This window comes from Argopecten irradians, chromosome 4, assembly GCF_041381155.1.
Source record: "Argopecten irradians isolate NY chromosome 4, Ai_NY, whole genome shotgun sequence".
In the NCBI taxonomy this organism is placed as follows: Eukaryota; Metazoa; Mollusca; class Bivalvia; order Pectinida; family Pectinidae; genus Argopecten; species Argopecten irradians.
In genome coordinates, this window is record NC_091137.1 from 36,081,483 (window position 1) to 36,104,783 (window position 23,301).

At 33.5% G+C, this 23,301-nt stretch overlaps 2 protein-coding genes across 2 annotated transcripts; both read right to left on the reverse strand.

Annotated features, from left to right (window-relative positions):
• Positions 1-394: 394 nt before the first annotated feature.
• LOC138321486 (sodium-coupled monocarboxylate transporter 1-like) lies at positions 395-12,276 on the reverse strand. Its single transcript, XM_069265211.1, has 15 exons — positions 11,308-12,276; positions 8,464-8,529; positions 8,170-8,221; positions 7,689-7,756; positions 6,748-6,902; positions 6,377-6,517; positions 5,830-5,959; positions 5,371-5,459; positions 5,097-5,221; positions 4,701-4,771; positions 4,472-4,558; positions 3,490-3,755; positions 2,851-2,951; positions 2,260-2,369; positions 395-1,738 (listed from the first exon to the last, which is right to left on the reverse strand). The coding sequence occupies exons 1-15, from the start codon at positions 11,716-11,718 to the stop codon at positions 1,505-1,507; spliced, it is 2,106 nt and encodes a 701-aa protein (XP_069121312.1). The 5' UTR covers positions 11,719-12,276; the 3' UTR covers positions 395-1,504.
• A 1,800-nt stretch (positions 12,277-14,076) lies between these two features.
• Positions 14,077-22,567, reverse strand: LOC138322494 (sodium-coupled monocarboxylate transporter 1-like). Its single transcript, XM_069266516.1, has 16 exons — positions 22,467-22,567; positions 21,681-22,168; positions 21,216-21,281; positions 20,823-20,874; positions 20,211-20,278; positions 19,630-19,784; positions 19,008-19,148; positions 18,401-18,530; positions 18,036-18,124; positions 17,661-17,785; positions 17,210-17,280; positions 16,757-16,843; positions 16,122-16,354; positions 15,256-15,356; positions 14,672-14,787; positions 14,077-14,299 (listed from the first exon to the last, which is right to left on the reverse strand). The coding sequence occupies exons 2-16, from the start codon at positions 22,020-22,022 to the stop codon at positions 14,147-14,149; spliced, it is 1,929 nt and encodes a 642-aa protein (XP_069122617.1). The 5' UTR covers positions 22,023-22,168; positions 22,467-22,567; the 3' UTR covers positions 14,077-14,146.
• Positions 22,568-23,301: the final 734 nt, after the last annotated feature.

Consider the following 23,301-nt stretch of genomic DNA (forward strand, 5'->3'; position numbering starts at 1 on the left):
AATATGTAGTAAAATTAGAATTAAAACTAGCAGAAAATGGCGGGGTGACAATATGCACTAATAATATTTGAATGAAAACTTGCAGAAGACGGCGGAGAGACGATATGTAGTAATAATATTGAAATTGAAACAAGCAGAAGATGGCGGAGAGACAATATGTAGTAATATAATCAGAAATGAAACTAGCAGAAGATGGCGGAGAGACAATATGTACTAATAATATTAGAATTGAAACTAGTAGAAGATGACGGAAAGCCAAAACGTACTAATTTTATTAGAATTGATAATAAATAGATACTACATTAAAATACCAAACTTTTGAAAGAATTAGAAAAAATAAAGGATATAACCAAAAACAAGGACTTAAAACAACATACAACAGACAACAAGCATCTCAGATATTTGATATTTATTTAATTTTTCAATTAAGTTTCCTTCATTTTATGTTTACCAGTTACATTGTCAATCGCACAACATACATGTGTTCCGTTGCCATTTCCAGACGGAGTGATGTTTTAATTTCCTAGCATAATGGTTGAAGGGAAGCAACTCAAATTTGGAAGAAGTGAATTTAATGATCAAATTTGATAGTTTACTCACTCAATGTAACTCATTATTAATTTTTTTATTTATTTAATAAGTGTTGAAAACTCAAAATGTACATCTACTAGAATTTTTTGTTTTCTCATTATCCTTATCAATAATTATAATCACCTCAAGCGCAAAATAACACATACATACACAGACTTATTATAAGAATTCGTTGTGGCTATTCAAAACATCAATATTTCACTTTGGTATCGAAGTTAAATAAATGAATCAATACTACAATCATCTTTTGTAATATGTACCGGAATATCGGAGTAAAGGACGAAAATACAATATTTACATACGATTCATGAACATGGTTTATAGTTAAACAAATAAACGTCTTTTTATCATATCTGTAATATTTGTTCAAAATGTAAAATACAAATGTTTAGTAATTTTTAGCAATTCGAAAACAACATGTGAAAATGGCACTAAACATGTCAACACTGAACTGTACATATTTGCAAATTGTTGTCATTTTGCATCAAAGATCTGTGAAGGTGTTAAAATAGAATATGTGGTTATTCATTAGAATCCCAATACATCAAATATTTATGCAATTTCTGACAATTTCACCAAATAATATTACTTTTTTTGTATATTACAGATTATCTGCTCCTGAGGGTAGGTATTGCTTGTGACGTCACGTGTGTACGAGTGTAACGTCATACTTTTCAGAGAAAACTATGGGAATTACGCTCACAAAAAATGACGTCACTTTGGTTACCTACACGCAGGAAAGCAACTCTGTAATTTGCAAAGACGGAATATCGACATTTTAATCCATTCCTTGGCTAGAAATTATGATTAAAAATAAAAAGATATATTCAATTTACTTGACGCTGTAAAATGAAGAGAATAATGTTATCACAATGGCTTTGTCTTGAAATAGGAAACACATCTATGACGTCATTCACAGTTTTGTCAGTGCGTTGTCGTCATCTGGTATCAAGCCATCGTTATAATATGTATGATTAGACCCGTTCGGCCTTAGTGACGCGTCTCCATATCGACTCTGCGTCATTTCCCGTTGTTTTGGCCGAAGTTCCAGATCGCCATTCGTTACCGTATACGGCCCGTCATCACCAGGCTCAGCATCTTCGTATCCGTTTGATTTTGTCAGTGACCTTTCATAGAGTTGTGAAGGCTGAAATATAATGACATGATATTAGATTTGTTTTAACGCTTTTTACCCTCGTTGGAAAAACGTATTCGATAGCTACAGCTAAAGGTCAGTGTCCTTAACCTTCATGTCTCAATAACAGTTATTGATGTAACGTATTTTTTATATTTTAGTTTCACTTTGGTTTGGATAACTTTGAGGTAACGAGATTCGACTGTAAATATTGATCCATTTAAAAAGACGTTACTTGAGGTCTTATAAGAAGCTTAGGTCAAAATATGCACATGATAATGTAATTTTTGTAATGCTCTTTGGAGGAAAACCATAAATGCTTTGGAAGCATAAGGGATATCTTATATCGCCACATTATATGTATGAAAAGTCGAATAGAACATAGTGACATAAATCCGCATATTCTTTTATTCACAAATTGGATTGTTTTCAAATATTGATACGCTTACATAACGACAGCTTTCTAGGAAATAATCAACTTATATGCATTGTATGACAACTGCTACTTTGACTATTTAACGAAAAATACTAACCGTTTTATTCAGACGATGAACTTTTTGACATGTCAAGGCAGGATAACAACAAACACGATCAGACACTGGGTGTACCAGTTCTTCATCAAGGTCCTCTGGACGATTTAGGTCTGTAATTCAGGCATAAGGATTTGATCAGACTTGATGGTAACTATACAATAAAACATGATATTACAGCACAGACTTTATTAGGGACAATTACATTAAGCACTTTAAAGTCAGGAAAAATAAACTACAATACAATATTATGTTAGTAATAGTAGTTGGAAGTCACAGCTAATTGTTACTAAAACCTAATCGAATCAGGGACTTGTAGTTTAGAAAAGATACATTTTCTATGTCGTAGCTTTAAAAATGTTGAAATAATTTCTAAATAATCATTGTGCGTTCACAAATAGTCTCCATTTCTTTATCATCTTAGTTTGCATTGTTTTATCATTTTGGTCAGAATTTGAATTACTTAATCTTTAAACGTTATTTGAATTTCTTTATTAATGTTTGGACGTAATTTGATTGATCCTAACACATTGCTTTGAACTGAAGGTGTTCATATGACGACGAATACAACGGTTTCTGCCTGATTGTTCTTACCAGTACAAAACGATGTTAAAAAGGTAACAACGATAGCAACTACGATAGATATCAGTACAGCGAGAAGGGCGTACCAAAGGTAGGATATATGGTAAATCCACCTGTAAAGAAAGAAATATACTTGGAAATACAATATACAAAACATTGCGAAAATTAACATTTTATACAAACAAATACATTTTTAGAGCATATGATTACATTAAAACCAACTTTGTACCAGTATGCTTAATCTTAAATACACCATATAGCCGGTTATTTTTGCGAGAATGTTATTTCTTCGGATTCGAGGAGCATCACATTGGTCGCAAAATTGTAACCATGATTTATTAAGAAGTAGTTGCCAAATCGAGGAAGTTTGATTTGCTTAAATTTAATTTTTAACTTAAATCATAAGTTTTGGTCGAAATTTGAAAATTTTGGCACGCAACCGGATACACGGTACATTGTAACTGAAGTATGTTTCTATTCTGGTAAGCGAGATCTTTTTCTTTCTTTCAATTCCCAAACAACCGAGGCTATCTGTAATGTGACAACAATGTAGCAATAGCAAAATATTCCTCGCCCTAGATGGTGCTTCTTTTCGATTAAAAAATAACTAAAGCAATATAGTATATTAATTATTAATACAAATATATTTACAGATCTTTGCCATGTGTTGTCGGTGCCGCTGATGATGTAGTTTCTGTTGTTTGGTAATATGTTGATGACATAGATGATACAGTATTACTATAGTTAAACACTGATGATATATTCAGGCTGTCCCCTGAGGCTGTACAGTTCCTCTGGAAGTGTTGACATATAGAGGCCGACACCTTCTTTATAGGAGGTACTGGTAATACATAAGAACTCCCTATACCGACCCAGAAGGTGAGTGCGGCACTGCTGACCAATCCACAAAAGGCACCCTGTTTACAAATCATGACGATTCATGTACTATCTTACAAGTATATACTGTAGTAATAATATTTCTTTTGATAAAGGCTTTAATAATAACATACGATTTACATTAAAATGAATTTGGCCTGTTTCATCCATATCAACATACCATTCGTAATATAATCATAACTTTAATTTTTCAGTTTTTTCTTCTTGTAATAACAAACATTTACAAGAAAATAACTACGTTCTTATTGCATAAAGTATTGACTAAAACCAGGTTAACTGAAAAGTTAATTGGGCCTTTACTGGAATGAGGACATAAAATTATTATGCTGCTAAATAAATTGTTACTATTTCTTATTTCGAGGTCTGACTATTACTTGTTAATTACGGACTTTTGTTGATGTCATTTTTATGGTGTCGTGAATATTGACCAAGGGCGTGTTTTGGTAAGCATGGATATCAAAAGAATGAAGGTCTTAGGACACCACCCTGTGGAACACTTCGTTTAAGCAATATGGGTCCAAATAGCAATATCAACTAGAAGTTTCTAAAAACTGGTATGTTTAATATCGAACTACATATGACCATGTAATACCAAATGAGAAAATGACAACATATATAGTATTAAATATTAAGTTATGAACCATTTAAGAAACGTTTATAGTGGTATGATATTCAAGATCGGTATTTTATTACCCTTTATGATACATGTGTAAGTTTGCAAATAAATCTTTAATACCGCAGAGTTTATCCATGGCATAAATATACCATTCAGGAATAATCCCAGCAGAGGGCCTCCCACCATTCCAAATATACTCAACATTATCTGTAAAAAAATGTATACAAGACGAATCACAAATTAAAACAAAGTTTATATATTTTGTATATAACACATCTTACTAAAAAAAACAAAAGCTATTTCAATGGGAGTATATTTCAATTGGAATATGAATACAAAATGTTCTTACCTGGAGAACAGTGTGTCCGAGAAATTGGGAAAGAAATGCGATGCCGATAACAATACCCCCGCAAATGAATCCTAAAAATAAAAGATTTTTTTCTAATCACATAAAACAAAACCACCTATGGCGTCCACTACTTGTTTTTTTTTAAATTAAAAATTAAATTAAAAACTTACTGCATTTTTGCCATAAATAACCAACTTCAATAAAGAAAGGCTTTTTGACTGTAAATGTCTATTTTCACCTAAATGATTGCTAAAACGATAGTTGACTCAATTAAAGTTATATTCCTTATCTAAAATCGCTTAAAATACATTTGATGTAAAAAGAAATAATAAATGAAATAAAAAAAATGCCCTGGCATTTCCAAAGTGATACAACAGTTTTTAGCTGAAGTCACACCTAAAACTTTGGCTATAATCCCCTGGATAGCCGGGGACGGTTCTCCTCCATTGTATCTCCAGAATATCTTCAGTACATCCTCTAAAATCACAATGGCCAGGGCATTAAGGCCAGACGAGATAGAACTGTGAAAAATAATAAAACATTTCTGAAACTGTTTGTCAAATACATGTGCGTTACATTCATTTGTTAGAACACCATTTGATTATCAGATGTCCACTATTGCAAGGAAAATCACAACCTTCCACATTTATATACACAACATATATCATACCTAAGAGAGGCACTGAAAAGACTGGCAACAAACAACCCTGGCAATCCAGGTAGAAATGTGAGCTTGTCCATCACCAAGAACGGCAACAACTAAAGTGAAAAAATGGAATGCCTTATATAATATATTTATCTAAGTTGGATAAGTTTTATTTGCTATGGTTAAGGTATCCCTTTAAAAGGGATTCAGGCCTGAACGAGTGTGAAGTTTAACAATCGGCATTTTTACGTACAAGACACTAATAATGTAACTGAAATAAATGAGAGTTAACTTTTATTACCAAATGGTTTACTTTCTTACGACATTGCTTTCATTTTGAGATTCACTCTTGTATATTTTTTTTCATGGCGACTTGATTTCGTGAATTCTAATTGTACACAAACTGCGAGAAATGTTATCGCACAAGAAAAATGGGTTTGTTTACTGTATGTTAATTTATGTAACATAATAAGACCTCTTTACCTGATCTCTGGCCTGAACGAGGTTAAGGATTTTCGGATCACAGTCATGGTAAGTGGCGTAAATAACAATCCCAACCAGGCATACGACAGTTGACAGAATCAGAGTCAACGGAAGGCTGACATAGAGTGCCCTATGAATCAGAGTAACGTGGTAAGTAGCGTGGTACGGTATTACGATAATATTACAAGTTATTCATAAAATAACAGATCTACTGACATTGTAACACGTTTAATATGAATAAAGTATAATTGATCTGTGCAACGAAAAATCCTGAGCTCATATTAAGCTTTAACTTCTCGAAACTTACACAGACAATATTTCTTCACGTGAATTTGACGTGATTTTTTTCACATGAAGAAATATTGTCTTTGTATGAAACAGCATACAAACAAAACCATATTGATATTCTCGGGGGGAAATCCCCGAACAAACTCTACGTTAAATCAATGTTATGCCAGGTACGACTTCCTAAAGCAATCATCGTGTCTTGTATCGTAGATTGATACTATCAACAGCAAACTATGGGCGTCGATGTTTCGTATCTTACCTTTTTGAGTTCGTTATTTCTTTGATAGCGAGGTATCTCTGGATCATCGTCTGATTGGCTGCATAAATAGTCAGCTGACCAACAATTGAGCCAATCACAAGAGCCCAAAAAGAATGACGAACGGTAGGGTCTGCACTCCAGCTAAAAAGTCATAATTTAAATACACAAAAAAATAGAAAAAGTATATCTTGCACGAAGGCATTTATATTAAGTAATCGCTTAACAAACAGGTAGTATGCAATATGAGAAGCGAAAATTAAATGAGTAGATATTTTTGGAAGACAATGCATTTCAGTTTGTTTTATCTTTAAACGTAAATGGTGTACAAATTCTGATAAAGTTCTTTTGCTTAAAATAATGGTATAACATACTCGAGGAAATGTATTCGACCACCGTGGTCAGCTATTTTCCAGACTTTGTCCAGTCCTCCAACCTCACGTGACCCAACAACAATAATGGCGATCAGTCCAGCCATAACTACAAATGTCTGAAAAGTGTCCGTCCATACCACCGCTCGTAGTCCACCCTGACAAGAAAGGAAAATACGCATAGGCAAACAGATTTTTCATCAAATATTTTTCAACTCAATCGTGCAGTTTTAATAAATTATTGTTATTTCTTCTTTTTTTCTAGTGAGTCGTGATTGAAAACTGAAACGTTCGGCTTACAAATGGAACTAGTTAAGTGATAATTCACAAATAAAATATTTATACTGTTCATTTTTTTGTAAAGAAAATACCTACATGTATATGTAATAGCTAATTAATAAGTGCTAACTTGTGTCATCAATTTCATGTCCCTCTAAGCATTATTCTCAAAATATTTTGGGTCTTCAGACGTGAAGCGTCTACGAAAAATATTTTGGGTCTTCAGACGTGAAGCGTCTACGAAAAAGGATTTCCATCCGTCAGTTTCTTTTTTTTTTTTTTTTTTTTTTTCTTTAACTTTTGAATCCAAAACAATATTGAGAAAAGTGTTAATAGTTTAGATAAATAAACTCTATCAGGTACTGATTAGACAAATGTTTCAGTGATTTTACTTACTTTTACAATAAACAAATTGAGTTGTGCCGCATGGATACTTTCGACAAATTATCAACATATGTGATTTCGTTTTTCATACCTAACGACATTTGAGGCGGCGATTTCAAAAAACCGAGTCATGTGGTTGTATTGTATCTGTAATTTGGCGATTTGGCGGTGATTGTTTCTGATCATCTGCCAAATATACGCTGGTTAACGGTATAATAAATTATTTAAAAAAAATGCTCTGATTAAAATTCTATTTTTGTCCGAAAACAAATAACACCTACCAGTGCAGTGTAGAATGTGCACACCAGGCCTATACAGACGATGGACAGCGATAAACTCAAACCTGTAACTATAATACACAAGGAGATCTAGAATTACTATTGGTAAATAACGACATCATTCTCAGTATACATAAATTAGATGATAAAACAAAAAAAAAAAGAATTTCAAAAGTTATTTCAGACGTATGAGTTTGTAAAATAACACTTTCGTTTACCTTGCATTACATATCAATAAAACCATTTGTGAAGCAAATAAAATATGTTGCGTGAACAAAATCGAGATAGCTCTTTTAACCACTGATGAATATACCAAAATGTTATCTCGATCATAAGAAAAGGTAGACACGCATTATTGGTGTGTGTGCGCGTTATTACTTTCATGATTGAATATTAAATATCGTCTTCATAACAAATCTAGTAACTGTATTCTGTTATATCAGAGTTGTTAGGGAAATAAATCTAGTGGATCAAAATGACTTACCCTGATTTAATGCCAAAGCAGGTGCATACAACACAACACCCATATACAGCAACTACAGAGAAGGAACAACATTTTGTTCTGAATTATTTTATTATTAAAACAGATCTTTGAAAATACTTTCAAAATGAAAATCTATATAACATTAACTAAAGATTTCTTGAAATATTGAGTTATATAAATTGCAATTTTTTTACTTGTCAATTTAACAATAAACCAAAATGTAAAAAAAAAACCAGCTTGTACAATGTATTATTGAAATATATAAATGTAAGTATGTATACATTTCATACTCACCATATTCATCATAAATATCACAGATGCACATATCCGTACAAGAACATTAAACCTTTTCTCTAAATACTGAAAATAAAAAATATGACAACGATTAATGTCATGCTTGATAATAAAGATCTTAATTATAAGATGCTCCACCGTCGATGAGTGGTATATTTTCCTTCAGTTACAAAGGCTACTTACTTTATACCATTACCACAATTAAAAAGTTTGAGCTTCTTATTTTAAATCAAAATTTGATAAAAAAATAATTGAAATAAGTAATCGCATGCCGAAAAACTTACATGGCACTATGCCCTATAAGAAATAAAGTACGTATTGCGCATACATCAAAAGCAAAATAAATTATTTTTATGCATTTACCTAATATAATAAACTTTCAAATCACACTGCCACTGGGGACATAAATTGTTTATTATAACGGAAATTTAAGCTTCGGTATACTTGGTTGCATATTCCTTAAATTTGCGATGAGTAAAAAATGACGTTTTACTCATCGTCCGTCATTGTTGTACAATCGGAAGGAGAGATACATGTAACTCCATGTGAAAGAAGGGCGGTCACAATAGGGGCACGTGCCCCCAGGAAATACGACGTTTTATAGCCCCGAGGGAAATACGATGTTTTATTTTCCTGTCATGTGACGTCTTTCAACTAATCACAGACACTGTTATAAACACGAGGTATAATAATATGTCATATTGAATACTTTGAAGAAATAACTATACGTACAAACTTTAGCATTCAAATAAATTTTTACATTCAGAAATAAATATTTGTTGATTTAGTGTGAATTTAACAAAGGAACTATGAATTAGTGGCGTTTTTAAACTACACGGGTGTTCTCTGTGATTTTAAGAGCTTTGAGGAGGTTCGACAGATCACAACAAACTATTCAGCGGATAGTATTTTAGAACAAGACAAGCATTACGATGAAATGAACAGAAATCATTACAATTTCAGCATAATGAAAACTTGTCTAAATATGTAAATAAATAAGTAAATGAAGACCGAATTTCATCATCTATATATACCAGGCATACATCATGTCCGGATTTATCAAGACAGGTGAGCCACCAGATCGTGTTGTGTCTAGATAACCAAGGGGAAATGGTTATCACTTATCGATATATACCTTAATACATTGTATATCTTACTATCAGCGTTAGGAACAATGGTAGATAAAATTGGTACGCTAACAGTGTTTGGTAAACAACAATAGATATCTAAGACGGATATACCCCAAATCAAATTACATTTTGAATATTCCAACATAGGAAACCGGCTATAACAAAATATTTAACAAAGTTATACGCGATAACAATCGAGCATGGTCAACTGTCAACTTTACTTTCGTTATTGTTTTAATACTCTCCGTCGTACTAGCTTTGTCTTTGTTACTGAAATAATCTGGATTAACGACAGACTCGTATTCTACATCTATTTAATTAACATAGTTCGGATGTTATCAATTAATATCTTGATTAACATATCTGCATTAATTCACTCCTTTTCTATTATGTGAAATTACAAAAATCCGCTTTGATTTATTGCCAATTAATTCTAGCAGATTAGATAATCACTACGTAATTTCGAGTGACTGATGTCCATAAGAAGAGCGATTTCTTTTGTTCCCTATCGATCCCCTTCTGGAAGACGTAATTAATAACCTTATCAGCTAATGCAAACGCGTTCATGTCAATGTGAGTTCTTAGGTCAGATTTCAAGCCTGTTATATCATTGTACATACAATGAATTTCTGAAATGGCCATTTCTTATCGTAAATGTACATACGACGGCAAACTGCACTTCTACACTTTCAATAACACCTTATGATCACAGGGCTCTTGAGGTTTTAAAATATGAAATTACTTGTTTCCACCTTCACATATGCATGTACAGGAGGAAAGCATAACAGTTAAAACATGGTTTCAAAACCAACAGTGTGAAAATTACTAGAAGTTAGAAATCAAAAATATCAAATTTGTGATATGATTTAATGATTAAGCACTACGGTGCTTTTCGTATGACACATTCAATCTATAGCAACCTACTGGTCACTCCTTAAATTCAAACAACGGTGCTATTATGTAATTCTACATGTGTCAATTTTCGATGTTTTACAGCAAAGTTGCTCTTTATATTATTTCCGGTTTTGTAAGGATTTGTATTTATTTTTTACGTCAGATTTCTTCCTTGTAGTCACCACTTTGTAACCCATTTCATAAAATTGCATGTCCCATGTGTAAAACTAGCATTAAATTCAATAGCTTATCTGTATCCTGGCATTGTTGTGAGTTAAAGGTCTTCTGAAATATCAGCTCGATATAAGAATGTTAAACACAACATTAAATCAAGTTTACCCTCATTAAAACTAAGGATGTGGATAGAAAGAATTAATATTCTAAATATGTATAATAATTGGCATTAACGATAATAGCATCAGTCGACATTCTGCATATTGATAGTGATAGTGATATTTTTTTCAGTCACGTTGTCATTTTCAAATTGTTTTACACTTTACAGTTAAGACAATTATAATAATGTCGAACAGATTCAACATGCCCCACGACTTACCTCATAAGCGCTTGAAGAAACATATATTAATATTGTGTAAATTTTATGGGTTAGTTGTTGGAGTTTAATGTCCCATTACCACTCAAGGGCGGTATCTCCGTATGCAATGCATTGTGTGTGTGTGAATGTCTGTATGTTTTGGGAAGCTGCGGTATAAATGTGTGCTGAGTTTCCATGGAAAAGTCGATCTTTGGTTACTGGGATTCGGAATACATGCGTGCTTTCTGAGATCATCGCACTTCTACACGGTCATTACCAGCTACTTACCTCATATGCGCTGGTCAAACTAAGATTGTGGAAGAAAGGTAGAAACACATGATTTGTAAGAATGGTGGTGATGATGATGACATTCCCTGCTATCCAATAGCTGGTGTTATTATTATACATTTCCGTGGGAGTCCCAAGTACTGTAATAGCCGACATAAAGCTGGCCATTAGGGACATAGCGATAGGGAAGATCCCTATGTCCCGTCCTCCCATCAAAACATCTTCGGCTGATGCTTGCTTGGCCGCTCGGGCTTCTTTTACCATGTAGAAGACTCCAATAAGAGCGGAAACAAGAAGAACTCCAACGAATAGGACATAGTCTACAGCCACGAAAGATCCGATCAGTTCTCCATCACAAAGTTCACATACCTTCTTGCAAGTTTTCAAACTAGCTTCAGTGTAAAAATCCATATTGTCTGGTCATAAAGGAAAAACCCTCAGTGGACAATGGTCACTCCAGTGTATAATTATCACCAAACTTTTAATATATCCAATTAGTCATTACCTAAACAATTCCAATCATTGGTTTATGACATTTCAATAGTAAAATGTATAATGTAGTTGAATTGTTGATCACGTTCAGTTGCAATATCCTTGATATAATTTCACTTTTACTTTTACTGCAATGCTATGTAACCAAATTACATTCGTACTACTCGAGACACCTTATGGTTTTTCATTGGTAACGTTATCTTGAATTCACCTGATAAACTACGCATGTCTATTATGGAAAGTTTAGTCATCTTGACCTTGAGCATGTTTCAATGTAAATTATTAAGGTATGTTTATTTTGTTAACTTATGATCCTTTTCATGCTAATGAATGTGTGATTTCCTGCTTAAAACTTAATTACTTTTAATTACGTACAAAGAATTAAAAATAATTTATGATTAAATCAAGTTTGACATGTTATTTATCAGTCAGTACTAGACTACCACGCGAGCAGGGCGGGCGCTATCAGGGTCCGATTAATTCCTACCTTGACCAGTTCACTGTTGACAGTGGTCAGCCTATGTCGATTTCTAACTTGACCATAGCTTATCAGGACCAGATAACCAGGGTACAGAAAGATAACTTGTACATCATTGCTATATATAAGTGTATTTCATATATGACAATCCTATTGATTGGCATGGACTTATCTGATATAAACAATGGAAACCCTCACTACCCTTAAAGGTTGTCCATGGCACGTGTATTTTTTCATATTTGGTATTATGTAGCTAGTGAGTCATTTTCCTGCAATGGTGTTTATTTGACTATCAAACTGTCACACAATGGGACTATCAATTCTTTGTTTAAACGAACCGCATTACGAACCTTTGACATCAGGAAGTTGAGCTTCCATCAAAAAGGTGAAATTTTCTGAGGTACATGTAATGCGAAAAGATGAACCGGCGCAGACAAATGTCGAAGTCAATATTCTGTGGTAAATATCATACATGGTTATTCTTCTTCCAGTAAAAAAATACTCAACGTAGAAAAAATACTCTTTATACTTTCAAATAGAAATATGCATGCCAGAGATATCCTTTTTGAAACAGATTGCATCAATGCGATTGTGTTTATCAAGACATTGTCATGTATATCAGGACCGCAGGCGCTTGTAACGAGAGTTGCGTGTGTGTGTGTCAACTGTAGGTGCTATATCAGTCCTCTATATAGTACGTAACTACAGGAGACCCCCAACTCTTGTTACGAACCCCTGTGATCAGGACTTGTCATATTGTGACTCTGTGCCGGTGGTAGTGTTGTCATGTCATTCATAAGAAAACTACATAACCTCCTGTGTAAAACTAGCCCGATATATCCTAATCTATATCCTATATAGTACTTTTGTGATGTCTTTTCAAAATCAGCTCGATTTAAGAATGCCATACAAAATATTCAAACTGTTAGTTTAATGTTCACTTCATCGGCATTTCGAGTTTTCGTTGTCAAAATGTATTTAAAATGTTACAATGTTATTATTGGTATTTCTGTAGTTTTCTATCACAGAATGATCTATACCAACTGATGACCTCATCGATACGTTAAAATCATCTATATAGATACAATTTTACACATGTCCACTTCAACGGAAGCAACGCGTTATCGCAGACGGCAAAAATCAAAATTGAGTGAGTGTAATACCTGGTGTCCTTCAAGGGGCGGTCCTTTTGGCCTATCTTCTTTCTCTGTAATATAAGTGAATTCCCCGCCTGCTTTACAACAACTGTACGAATATTTTAGAAGAATATATTTGATTCATCACCACATTCGTTGCCCCAAATGACCGACTGGACTTCCAATTAGGAAAGACAATGATTTGACAAATAAGCATTAAAGAGGCATGACCTTTAATGCTGCAAAATGCTAAGAACATCAAGGATATGCACGATCATGACATATAACCCCGCCTGAACGAGCAACACGCTTGTTCTATTAGCTATTTTTTTCTTGGAGCAGCAGTCATTAATGTCTTTATTGGTGACCATGTGATATATGTCAACCAATCAGAAGTAGGAAGATGATAGGGCATTAAAATAGTTATGTGTTATGATCCTGGATCTGCAAACAAACGCGTAAGCCACAGAAATCGAATAGGTATAGTCTCTAAATTATGCATTCAAGTCGATTACAGGTTGTGTAAAGCGACCTTAACTAATGTCATATTTTGTGAAGACTTTTTAAAGAGATGCAATCGTACCACAACAGGTATATATATTAGTGATCTTGAACTAAACCAAGTGATGTTTATAGAATTATAAACGAATACAAAAACATCTATAAAATTGTACTTGTGATTTTATTTACATTTCAAAGAGAAAGACAATTGTTTTATTTACACCTTCATTTACTAAATACTTGATTCGTAAATTTCAGCCTCGAAGCTATCCATGCGTCGTGAAGTTGGAGGAAGAAGTTTGGCTGTTTCTCTTGTTTCCATTTTTAATTTACTGAATTCTTCCTCCTCGTCATCTGACAAAACATCGCTCAGGTTTCCAACATTCTGTTACAACAAAATAACCACTATGTTGGAATAAAAATCGAACAAAAAGTATGATGCAATTAACAGTAGTTCAGTTTATCTCTATTATGCATTTTCTAGCAAGAGAAACGATTTTCGTTCAGCACACTGCTTGATATATAAAATGAAACATTTGGAATCCAATGTTTCAATTAATATTGCAAATATAAAAAGAAAAACAACCGTAATTACCTTATGAGTAGATACAAAGTATTCCTTATTTTTTGTCCTGACCGTATCAAATCATAAATACATATTTGGTTTCCAATTGGAAAGAATACAAAGCGTTTGAACAAATTTTCCATATTAATGCATCGTTTACACATTGTTCCATTTAATTTTATGATCACTTACATATTTCCATAGTTTGTAACAGTTTAACCTCCTCCGTAGACAATCAGGAAGAATGCAGCATAACTTCTCCGACACTGGATACACAAATTTAGGATCTATGCTCTCACTCTGCCAACCTAGGTTAAGTATGTACAATAGTGTTACAATCATACTTTCCTGCGACAGAATGTAAGTTGTGTCTTCATGATATAATATCATTGTCCTTATATTCCATCCTAATATACATTATTTGTATCGTCACATTACTGCCATTTAATGAGTTCTTAAAATGCATAGTTGGAATAGTTGATAAAGCATTGATAACTTTCTTACATTTTGCCATGTTTTCAATTCATTTATTGATTTAAATATTATTTCTCATTATTATTATTTTATTTTATTTTTATTCAATTTTCATCATAACAAACAAATCAAAACAGCACAAGCATCAACATTTTTAAATCTGTAATTATATAATGTAGAAATAATGATTATTAGTAAAGCTGTCATTAAGAAACCTAGTAGTATTTTTTTCATCGTTAGGGCATTGCTTTCCATTTACGTCGATCATTTGTGTAGGTCATTACAATGATAAACTACATTACCAGTAAGACAGCTGACGAGGATACCGACGACTAGAGCTATTCCTACAGCCACGGTCGGGTACCACATAAATGACAATCTGTATACCGCCATAGGTCCAGACCTAAATATACGGTAAAACAGAAATTAGGGGAAATTGATACATGTGAAGTAAAGAAAAAGACAACATGTACTAAGTAGCCATAGGGTTAGACCCATAATTAGAAAAAAGTTTATTATTAAAGGTATTGATGGCTGTGCATCATTATCTGTCGACGGCTGAAATTCAAGAACCGTTTGTACATGTACCTGAAGCAATGCTTTAGTTACTAATTTGATACTTAATTTTGTCCCAGAAATGAAATTGACAATCAAGAAGAAGACTGAAAATAAAAGTTCGTTCTTCATTGGAGATGGGATCATTCTAATCAGACAAACACTCAGTCAACGCGAGTTGTCTACCTTAGCATGATAAAACCATCTCAGTTTTGCACAGGAGGACAGGTAAAACTTTCTATATTCTGATTTTATAGAAAATTTATCTTGCTAAATCGAAACTCAATCAAATCTGACGAAACCGAATTAAAACAACAGAATTATTGAAATTATATACGTATGAATATCGATACGTTTTCAAATCTGTTACAGAAAATGGCAGTAAAGTGATACAATTGGTAGTTTTCAAAAACTAGATAAGGTACAACTCGTGATTTTTTCTTATCTATTTCGCAATCAGACAACAACAATTCTTATGATTAACTCAATGACTTATGTTAGCATATCAAATTTGCACGACCTCAATAATATCACGCAAAATCGGGAAAATATCATTCCCGAAAAAAAAAGATTGCTATACGGTATATCACACAAAAGTATGCAGATAACTCACCAATCAATGTCGGTGTCTCGTGCTGAATAACTGCTGCTCATCTGTACCCGAGGCATATTGATGTTAGGGGTATTCATCTCAAATTTGTTCAAACCATACGTCACACCATCTAATGTTACGTCACATCCGTCCGTCTCAAATGGAAGTGTGGGTAGTGGCATGTGATACACAAATGAACCAATCACAATCCAGAAGATCACCACAGTACTAACGATCATGCCCGATAACGCCCCCTGAAAGTTTGGAAAAAATTACATTCATGTCCGACTCGGAAAGTATTAGTGTTTCTTGAAGTTTGAAAGAAGACGATAACATATTTTTGCCAGAATTTATAAAAACAAAAAATCTTACCAAACGATTTTCAGATGGAATTAGTTTTGGAAAATTATTACACAACGCCAATATTTATATCAAGAAACCATATGCTGTCGTGTCATTTACGTTTTTCAACGGGATACTAAAAAAATATCTCCACAAATCATATATGCCATCCTTCTTACCAACAATGAAACATTCTTATATTGAACGCAAGAATTATTGAAAGAGAGATAAAACCTAGTTTTATAATTATCCAAAAGTAGCCGCTGCAAATTCATGAATTAATTTGCATGAAAAGAATAATTAGAATGTCTTACCTTGCCGTTTACACACGGGAAAAACATCCCCATCAGAAACAATCCAAGAAGAGGTCCACCGGCCATTCCTAGTACCGATATCATTATCTGGTAAAACATATTTTTAAATTGTGTCAATTGGACAAAAAATATGTTTTTTTCCTGATTCAAAATCCAAAATACAAATGTACAGTTACGTACAGCGCAAATACCTCATCGAAATTGCAGCCACAGCCTGCTTACTAGATTACTGCAGATCAATTTTCAATAACGGCTACGATTCGCGGTGTCCGTCTTAAAACAATTTTCCGAAGAAATGTTTTGATCATGAAGCAATGGAAAAAAGTTCGTTTACATTAAGCATTACCAATAAATTTTGGAAATATCAAGTTGTACATGGAAATTATTACGTAATACTCGCAAAAATATGCACAATCATATATAAAATTATCTATTCATGTTTGGATAGCTCACCTGTAGTACTGTAGAACCCAACAGCGCAGAGAGGAAAGCGAACCCAATGACTACCAGTCCACCCAGTACACCTGAGGAATGGAATCATTTTAAATGAGGTTTGACTTATTTTAACAATTCACATAACACGTGTGCATATATTCGGGGACTACTGTTCAGTGCATTACATTTCTAGCTGCGGCGATATTTAAACCAATGAGGAGTATTGAAACGGACGTGAAATCGAAACTGCGATGCTATATCTGTACAGTTAAGGTATAAAATCAACTTGAAACCTGATATAAATAAAACTGTGATCTGTAGGGAAAACAAATAGGAGTTATATAACAAAGGCAATGGTTACAGGACATGGAAAATTCTTGTTGCATTAATTTCTCTTAATATAATCACGTCATGACACATGTATATGGTAATACAAAACTACAGAGGTTAGAATCATATCAACACATACCTAAGATATTTGCCGTTTTTGCTTCAGCAGATGGCTTCATTACAATGTTAGTGAACTCCAGGAATGGCTTAAGTAAGTCTTCTAGCAGAGTGATCGAAAGGGCATTCAAACAGGACGATATTGAGCTGTGAGGAATAGCAAAATAAAATTGAGGACTCGTTACATTACACAAATAGAGTATTTGTAAATAAGCAACAACAAGCACAATATGCATTGATAAACCAAAACCTATTACGGAATTTCTTTTTCGAACATATAAAATAATTCCAACAATCTTAAAAACATTTTAACAGTCTATAAATAGAGGTTAGTCATCTAAATTTTGTTTTACATTTGACAAAATTGAATTATTTCCCTTCAATGTTAAAATAATACCTGAGTGCTGCGCTGAAGATACAGGCTACGAACAGCCCCGGTATGCCGGGTACTTTCCCAAGGCTCTCCATAACATAGTACGGTAACAACTATAAAACAAGATACAGTCTTTATGCTTAAATAATAGAAGGCATACACTGAAGTACAAAATTAATTCATCAATCCAAAATGTGTCAATGTACTAGTATTAAGCGAGTTTATTCCATGTAGATTACAAAGAATCCTTCATAAGATTTTAATATACAGAATATGGTGTCAGCAAAACCGAATTTCATCACATAATCCAACTTCGCTTGCCAAGGGTATTCAGTCCGATACTTTCCTTGCAACGTTCTTTTATTCTATTATAAACACAAAACCAGTACCTGGTCCCTTGATAATAGTTTACCGTCCAGTAACGGGTCACAGTCGTGGTACTCTGCGTAGATGACCAGTCCGGACAGACAGACCAAAGTGACCAGTAATATGGTGGCCGGCAGGCTGATAAACAACGCTCTGAAATGTAAATGAAATAAAAGTGCTGTAAATGCACATTTTTTGGTGGCGGTATTAGTTTTGTGTGTTTCGTTCAGAAGATTGAATAGGACAACTGCAAAGATATTGATATTTTTGCTGTTTGCAACTATACTAACTTTTAGCGCATAAGTTCTTTATTGTGATAACATTTTAAATAAAAAATAATAAAAATCAAAATATGTACGTTATGTGCATCAAAATATAATTGCATATCAAAGGTCATCACCGAATACGTCATACTTTATTCATCTAAAATTTTCACCACAAAACGAATTTATAATTAGCAAGTCATTGCGCGTCGCCTTCTTGTTAGTTTTCAAGCAATGCTTTATGAAATGAAATTCTTTCCCAACGATTACAAATTATGGAAATGTTCCGTTAAAACTGCTTTACGTGTAATCAACAAGTTCAATAGAACGAACATTTATTTTTATTTCTATTGTATAATGTACTTACAGCTGAGCGTTTTTGACATTGCTAATACTCATGTATCTCTGTAGCATGGTTTGGTTGGCTCCGTAGATGGTCAACTGACCAATAAAACTTCCAAATATCAACCCCCAGAATGTACAACGTGTCAAGGGATTGGGGTCAAAACTGTTGGAAAGAATACAGCAATATCATACCATGTCAATGTGATACTAGTAATTCACCTCAGGTGCGGTGGCGGAAAGACAGGGAGGAAATATTATTATCTAACAGCATAGGGAATCGCTTATCGGCGTCAAAGGAAAATCAGCAATGCATACATACAACTCGAATAACAATATTTTACAAATATTCAATCATTCTGTTTCTAGTATACCATGCAGATGATAATAATAAGTACCAAAAGGCGACTACAATGGTACAAAGATATTTCATTATTGTTTATGATGAAGTCAGCTACCAAAGTCATAATCGTAATCAGACGCATCGCTAATGCACAAATACGCGTGTCACAATATTGAAAAAAAATCTTTCGAGAGATTATGCTGTCGAAAGCTAAGAGAACTCGGCTGAATTACTTCAAAACAAATAAAAAAAATAACCTGAAATCTTCTGTTAAAAAATCTAAACAATCTTCTTTCTGACTCACTTGAAGAACTCTATCCTTCCTCCTTGCTGTGCGATGCTCCATACTTCTGCTATGCCACCGAACTTTGCACATCCCATGGCTATGATACCAATAAGTCCCCCGACAACGACGAAGGTTTGGAAAGTATCTGTCCACAGAACGGCTCGTAGCCCTCCCTATAATGCATGGTACAAAAGGTTCATCGATTACTTATCTTAAAATGTGGTAACAAAGTTCCTCAATATTCTTTATACCAATGTGCTTTCAAGAGCGATTTTTTGCGTCGATGCAAGTGCTTTTTTTCTACATACATATACAATTGTATTCCTTTATCATATTTTTGTGAACATTCGTATCCGTCCTTAATAAATTAGATTGACTAAAAAATTCGACAATAATTTGTCGGCACTGTTAGAATTACTTCTTTCTCCCCTTTTCATAAATGATATACCTTTTTTAATTTAATCGCTCTTATAAAAGAATTGTTGTTTTAAAAGTAGTTTCGTTTATTTATAAAATCGATCCCATCCTTACAACACAGTACATCAGATTGTTACACTTGTTAGTTTACACAGTAAATTTCTGATTATCATCAGACTTACCATTGACGTGTAGAAAGTAACCACAGCACCAACACTCAGTATAGACCCGGACAGTGACAGGCCGGTAACTACAACAGAAAACACAGATATCGAAAATAAAACATAAAATGATCACTTAACAAAGACAACACTAAGTTTAGAACCCGACTATGATAGATCAGTAATTTAAAAAAAAAAAAAAAAAAAAAAAAAAACAATATCAAAACGAAAAAAAATGTTCGCAAGACACTAAATTGAAGTATACACTCGGCCGTAACAGTAACTTAAAACGACAACACAGGTGTCAAAGGGACAAAAATGATTCCAATTCTGTTGTTACTTCCACAACCATAAACGGAACAAATGGCATTAAAGTGACACAATATTTGCTACGACATGAATATCATTGTACAAAGGCATTGAGGAACAGCTAAAATATGTTTTAAATTACACTTTGATATCAAAGCTGACAGCTATCCCAAGTTTTAATGATTTCATAAACATCATTGAAATGTGCGTAATGCAAGATGTCCGTTCAGTTATATACCATTCTATGGGACCTAACAATACATTCTGGCAATATACGACAATACAGCATGTCTATGAAGATACGGGACATATCTCAGACCTTACCTTGATTTAAAGCAAGAGCTGGGGCGTAGAGTACCACGGCCATATATAGTATCTAAAAGAAGCAAAGACAATCTAAATATTACATAGTGAATTCAATAAATAAAATAAAAATGCTCAAAACGTGTCGATACACATGTTTAGTTTTACTACCTGCTTGATACCTGAGTTTGACTATGCAAACGCAATACTTCTGAACACAGACATATGTCCCAAATGATTTGAGCTTTGCATTTTGTGAAATAATTTCGTTCCAAGTATTGTTATAATATGTTTAAAATACCGCTTTTTTACAAAGTGTCACATTCAACTATCGTAATTGTATAATAAAGCATTGGTGATTCCGTTATGTGTTCAAAAATTTTACCAACGGCGATTCATCAGAGTAAAACTTACCATTTCAATGGCGAAGACAAGTGCTGCAATATACCTGGTCCAGCAATTGAATCTGAGTTCCAAATACTACAATGTGTAAGCATAAATAAAGGAATGTTTTACTGAAAGTATTACCAGAAAATATCCCAATGTCACAATTACAAATAATTTACCATTAATATATACAGTGCGAGGTTTCGTTAAAATATTTCATCTATATCAAGAAGAAACAAATTGTATAGACAAAATAAAAATGAAAATAACCAAAATTCATTTTAAAGTGACTTTGCAAAATTAAAACCTACGTATGTTTTGTAATTCTCAAAATGTTAGCAACGTTTGGTGATGGATAACATATTATATTTTTATTTATCTTTGTAAATTATAGCATGTATCTTTTAAAAAAAAAAAAAAAGCAAGACGTTGAATAAAAAACGAAGCTTATGCGAATGTATTGTGGTTAAATGTGGTTTATAAACACTGTACCTGGTATGCACTTGTCAGTCCCAAGTTGTGAAAGAATGGCAGAAACACAAAGCACGTAACTGGGTATGTCAGTAATCCCGAGAACGCCACCATGTAATATTGTGTCCCGAACACATACATCTCGGTTGGTGTTCCCAGCACAGTGATGGCCGACATGTAACTAGCCACAAGTGACATGGCCACCGGAAATACCGGCATCTCTCTTCCTCCCATCAAAATATCGTCAGAGGTGGCTTCACGTTTGGCAAGCTTCTCTTTTAGCATGTAATATAGTCCGATAAAAAAGGAAACGAGAAGCACTGTCACGAACAGACAGTAGTCGAAAGTTGTAAAAGTCGCCATGTTGGTTTCAATAGTTGAGCGATATAAAAAAAAAAAGGCGTCGTGTTATTAAAGTCCAGCTTCACAGCATTGTTTTCTTACTTTAATCCGTTCATATGTCGTAATGGCGTTCATGTTATTTTCCAGTAGCATATGAAGTTGAAGAGCTATGAACAATAAAGAAAATTATTTTGGCCGTGTGTATTTTCCATTGACTTAATGATATCGGTTGTCATACTAGTCTTATATTGAATTGTCTAAGAGGTTCGCTTCTCAAGTGAGAACGGTCACTAAGTGTGACCACGTTGCGATTTGCAATGCCTTCAAAACCAACAGTCTCTCATGCAACTCGATCTAAGTATTCAAAGTAGTTCCAATATCACTTTATAAAGTGAAAGGAAAACTGATTATAATATCAAAATGATTAAACCAAGATGTGCATGAATAATATAAATGAAAACGTACCTAAAATATCAGTCGAACAGAATGATCAAGACTTTGTACCTGTGTTATCTGGTCACTCTGGTCACTCTGGTCAGCTAAGTAGAGCTGTAGATTTTGTCTGGACATTCCTTATCTGAAGGTCAGATTATGTCTAGTAGAGTTCCCTTGGGACTGGACAGTTTGTCACCTAATCTCCTTAAAAACTCGCATAAAACGAGTACATGGTTCGGAGTGTTCAGACTACAGGGATATATGATACAGCTCCATGGCAATGAATACAGAAATATTTCTACTAATCATCAGATAATTTGAAAAAGTGCGGTGATATTGCAATGTACTTTAGGACAAATTTTGTGTTCATAGTCAAAATTGAGAAAAACAAGGAATTCCGAAAATTATTTCAAATATCTGTGTCAATAACGAATTATCACATGGTTGAATCATATATTTTTTTCTTCTTCATTTCAGATTTTCAAATGTCGTTTCGCAGTATCTAAAGTACGCTTGGACTTTTACTTCTAATTTAACCTGGATGGTTCGTGGTCACAGACTGATTATTTAACACAGTAATAATAAGTATACTTGCAATGAGCTCTAAAGTAAATGTAAATGCATGTGTAAATCATATATTTTGACGGCACATAGAGACAGTGGCTTAGAATGTTTATTTTTATATAATTCAAAATATGACAGGAAACGTGAAGTGTGACTTACGCACTTACATTTCAAAGATTATATATATATATATACTTAGTCATTACTAATAATGGTTTACACAATCTGATTTGATTAGTAAACAAATGAAAGAATATAGTTAAAACAGGACATACTTATTTGTATTTCAAAGCTTACAATA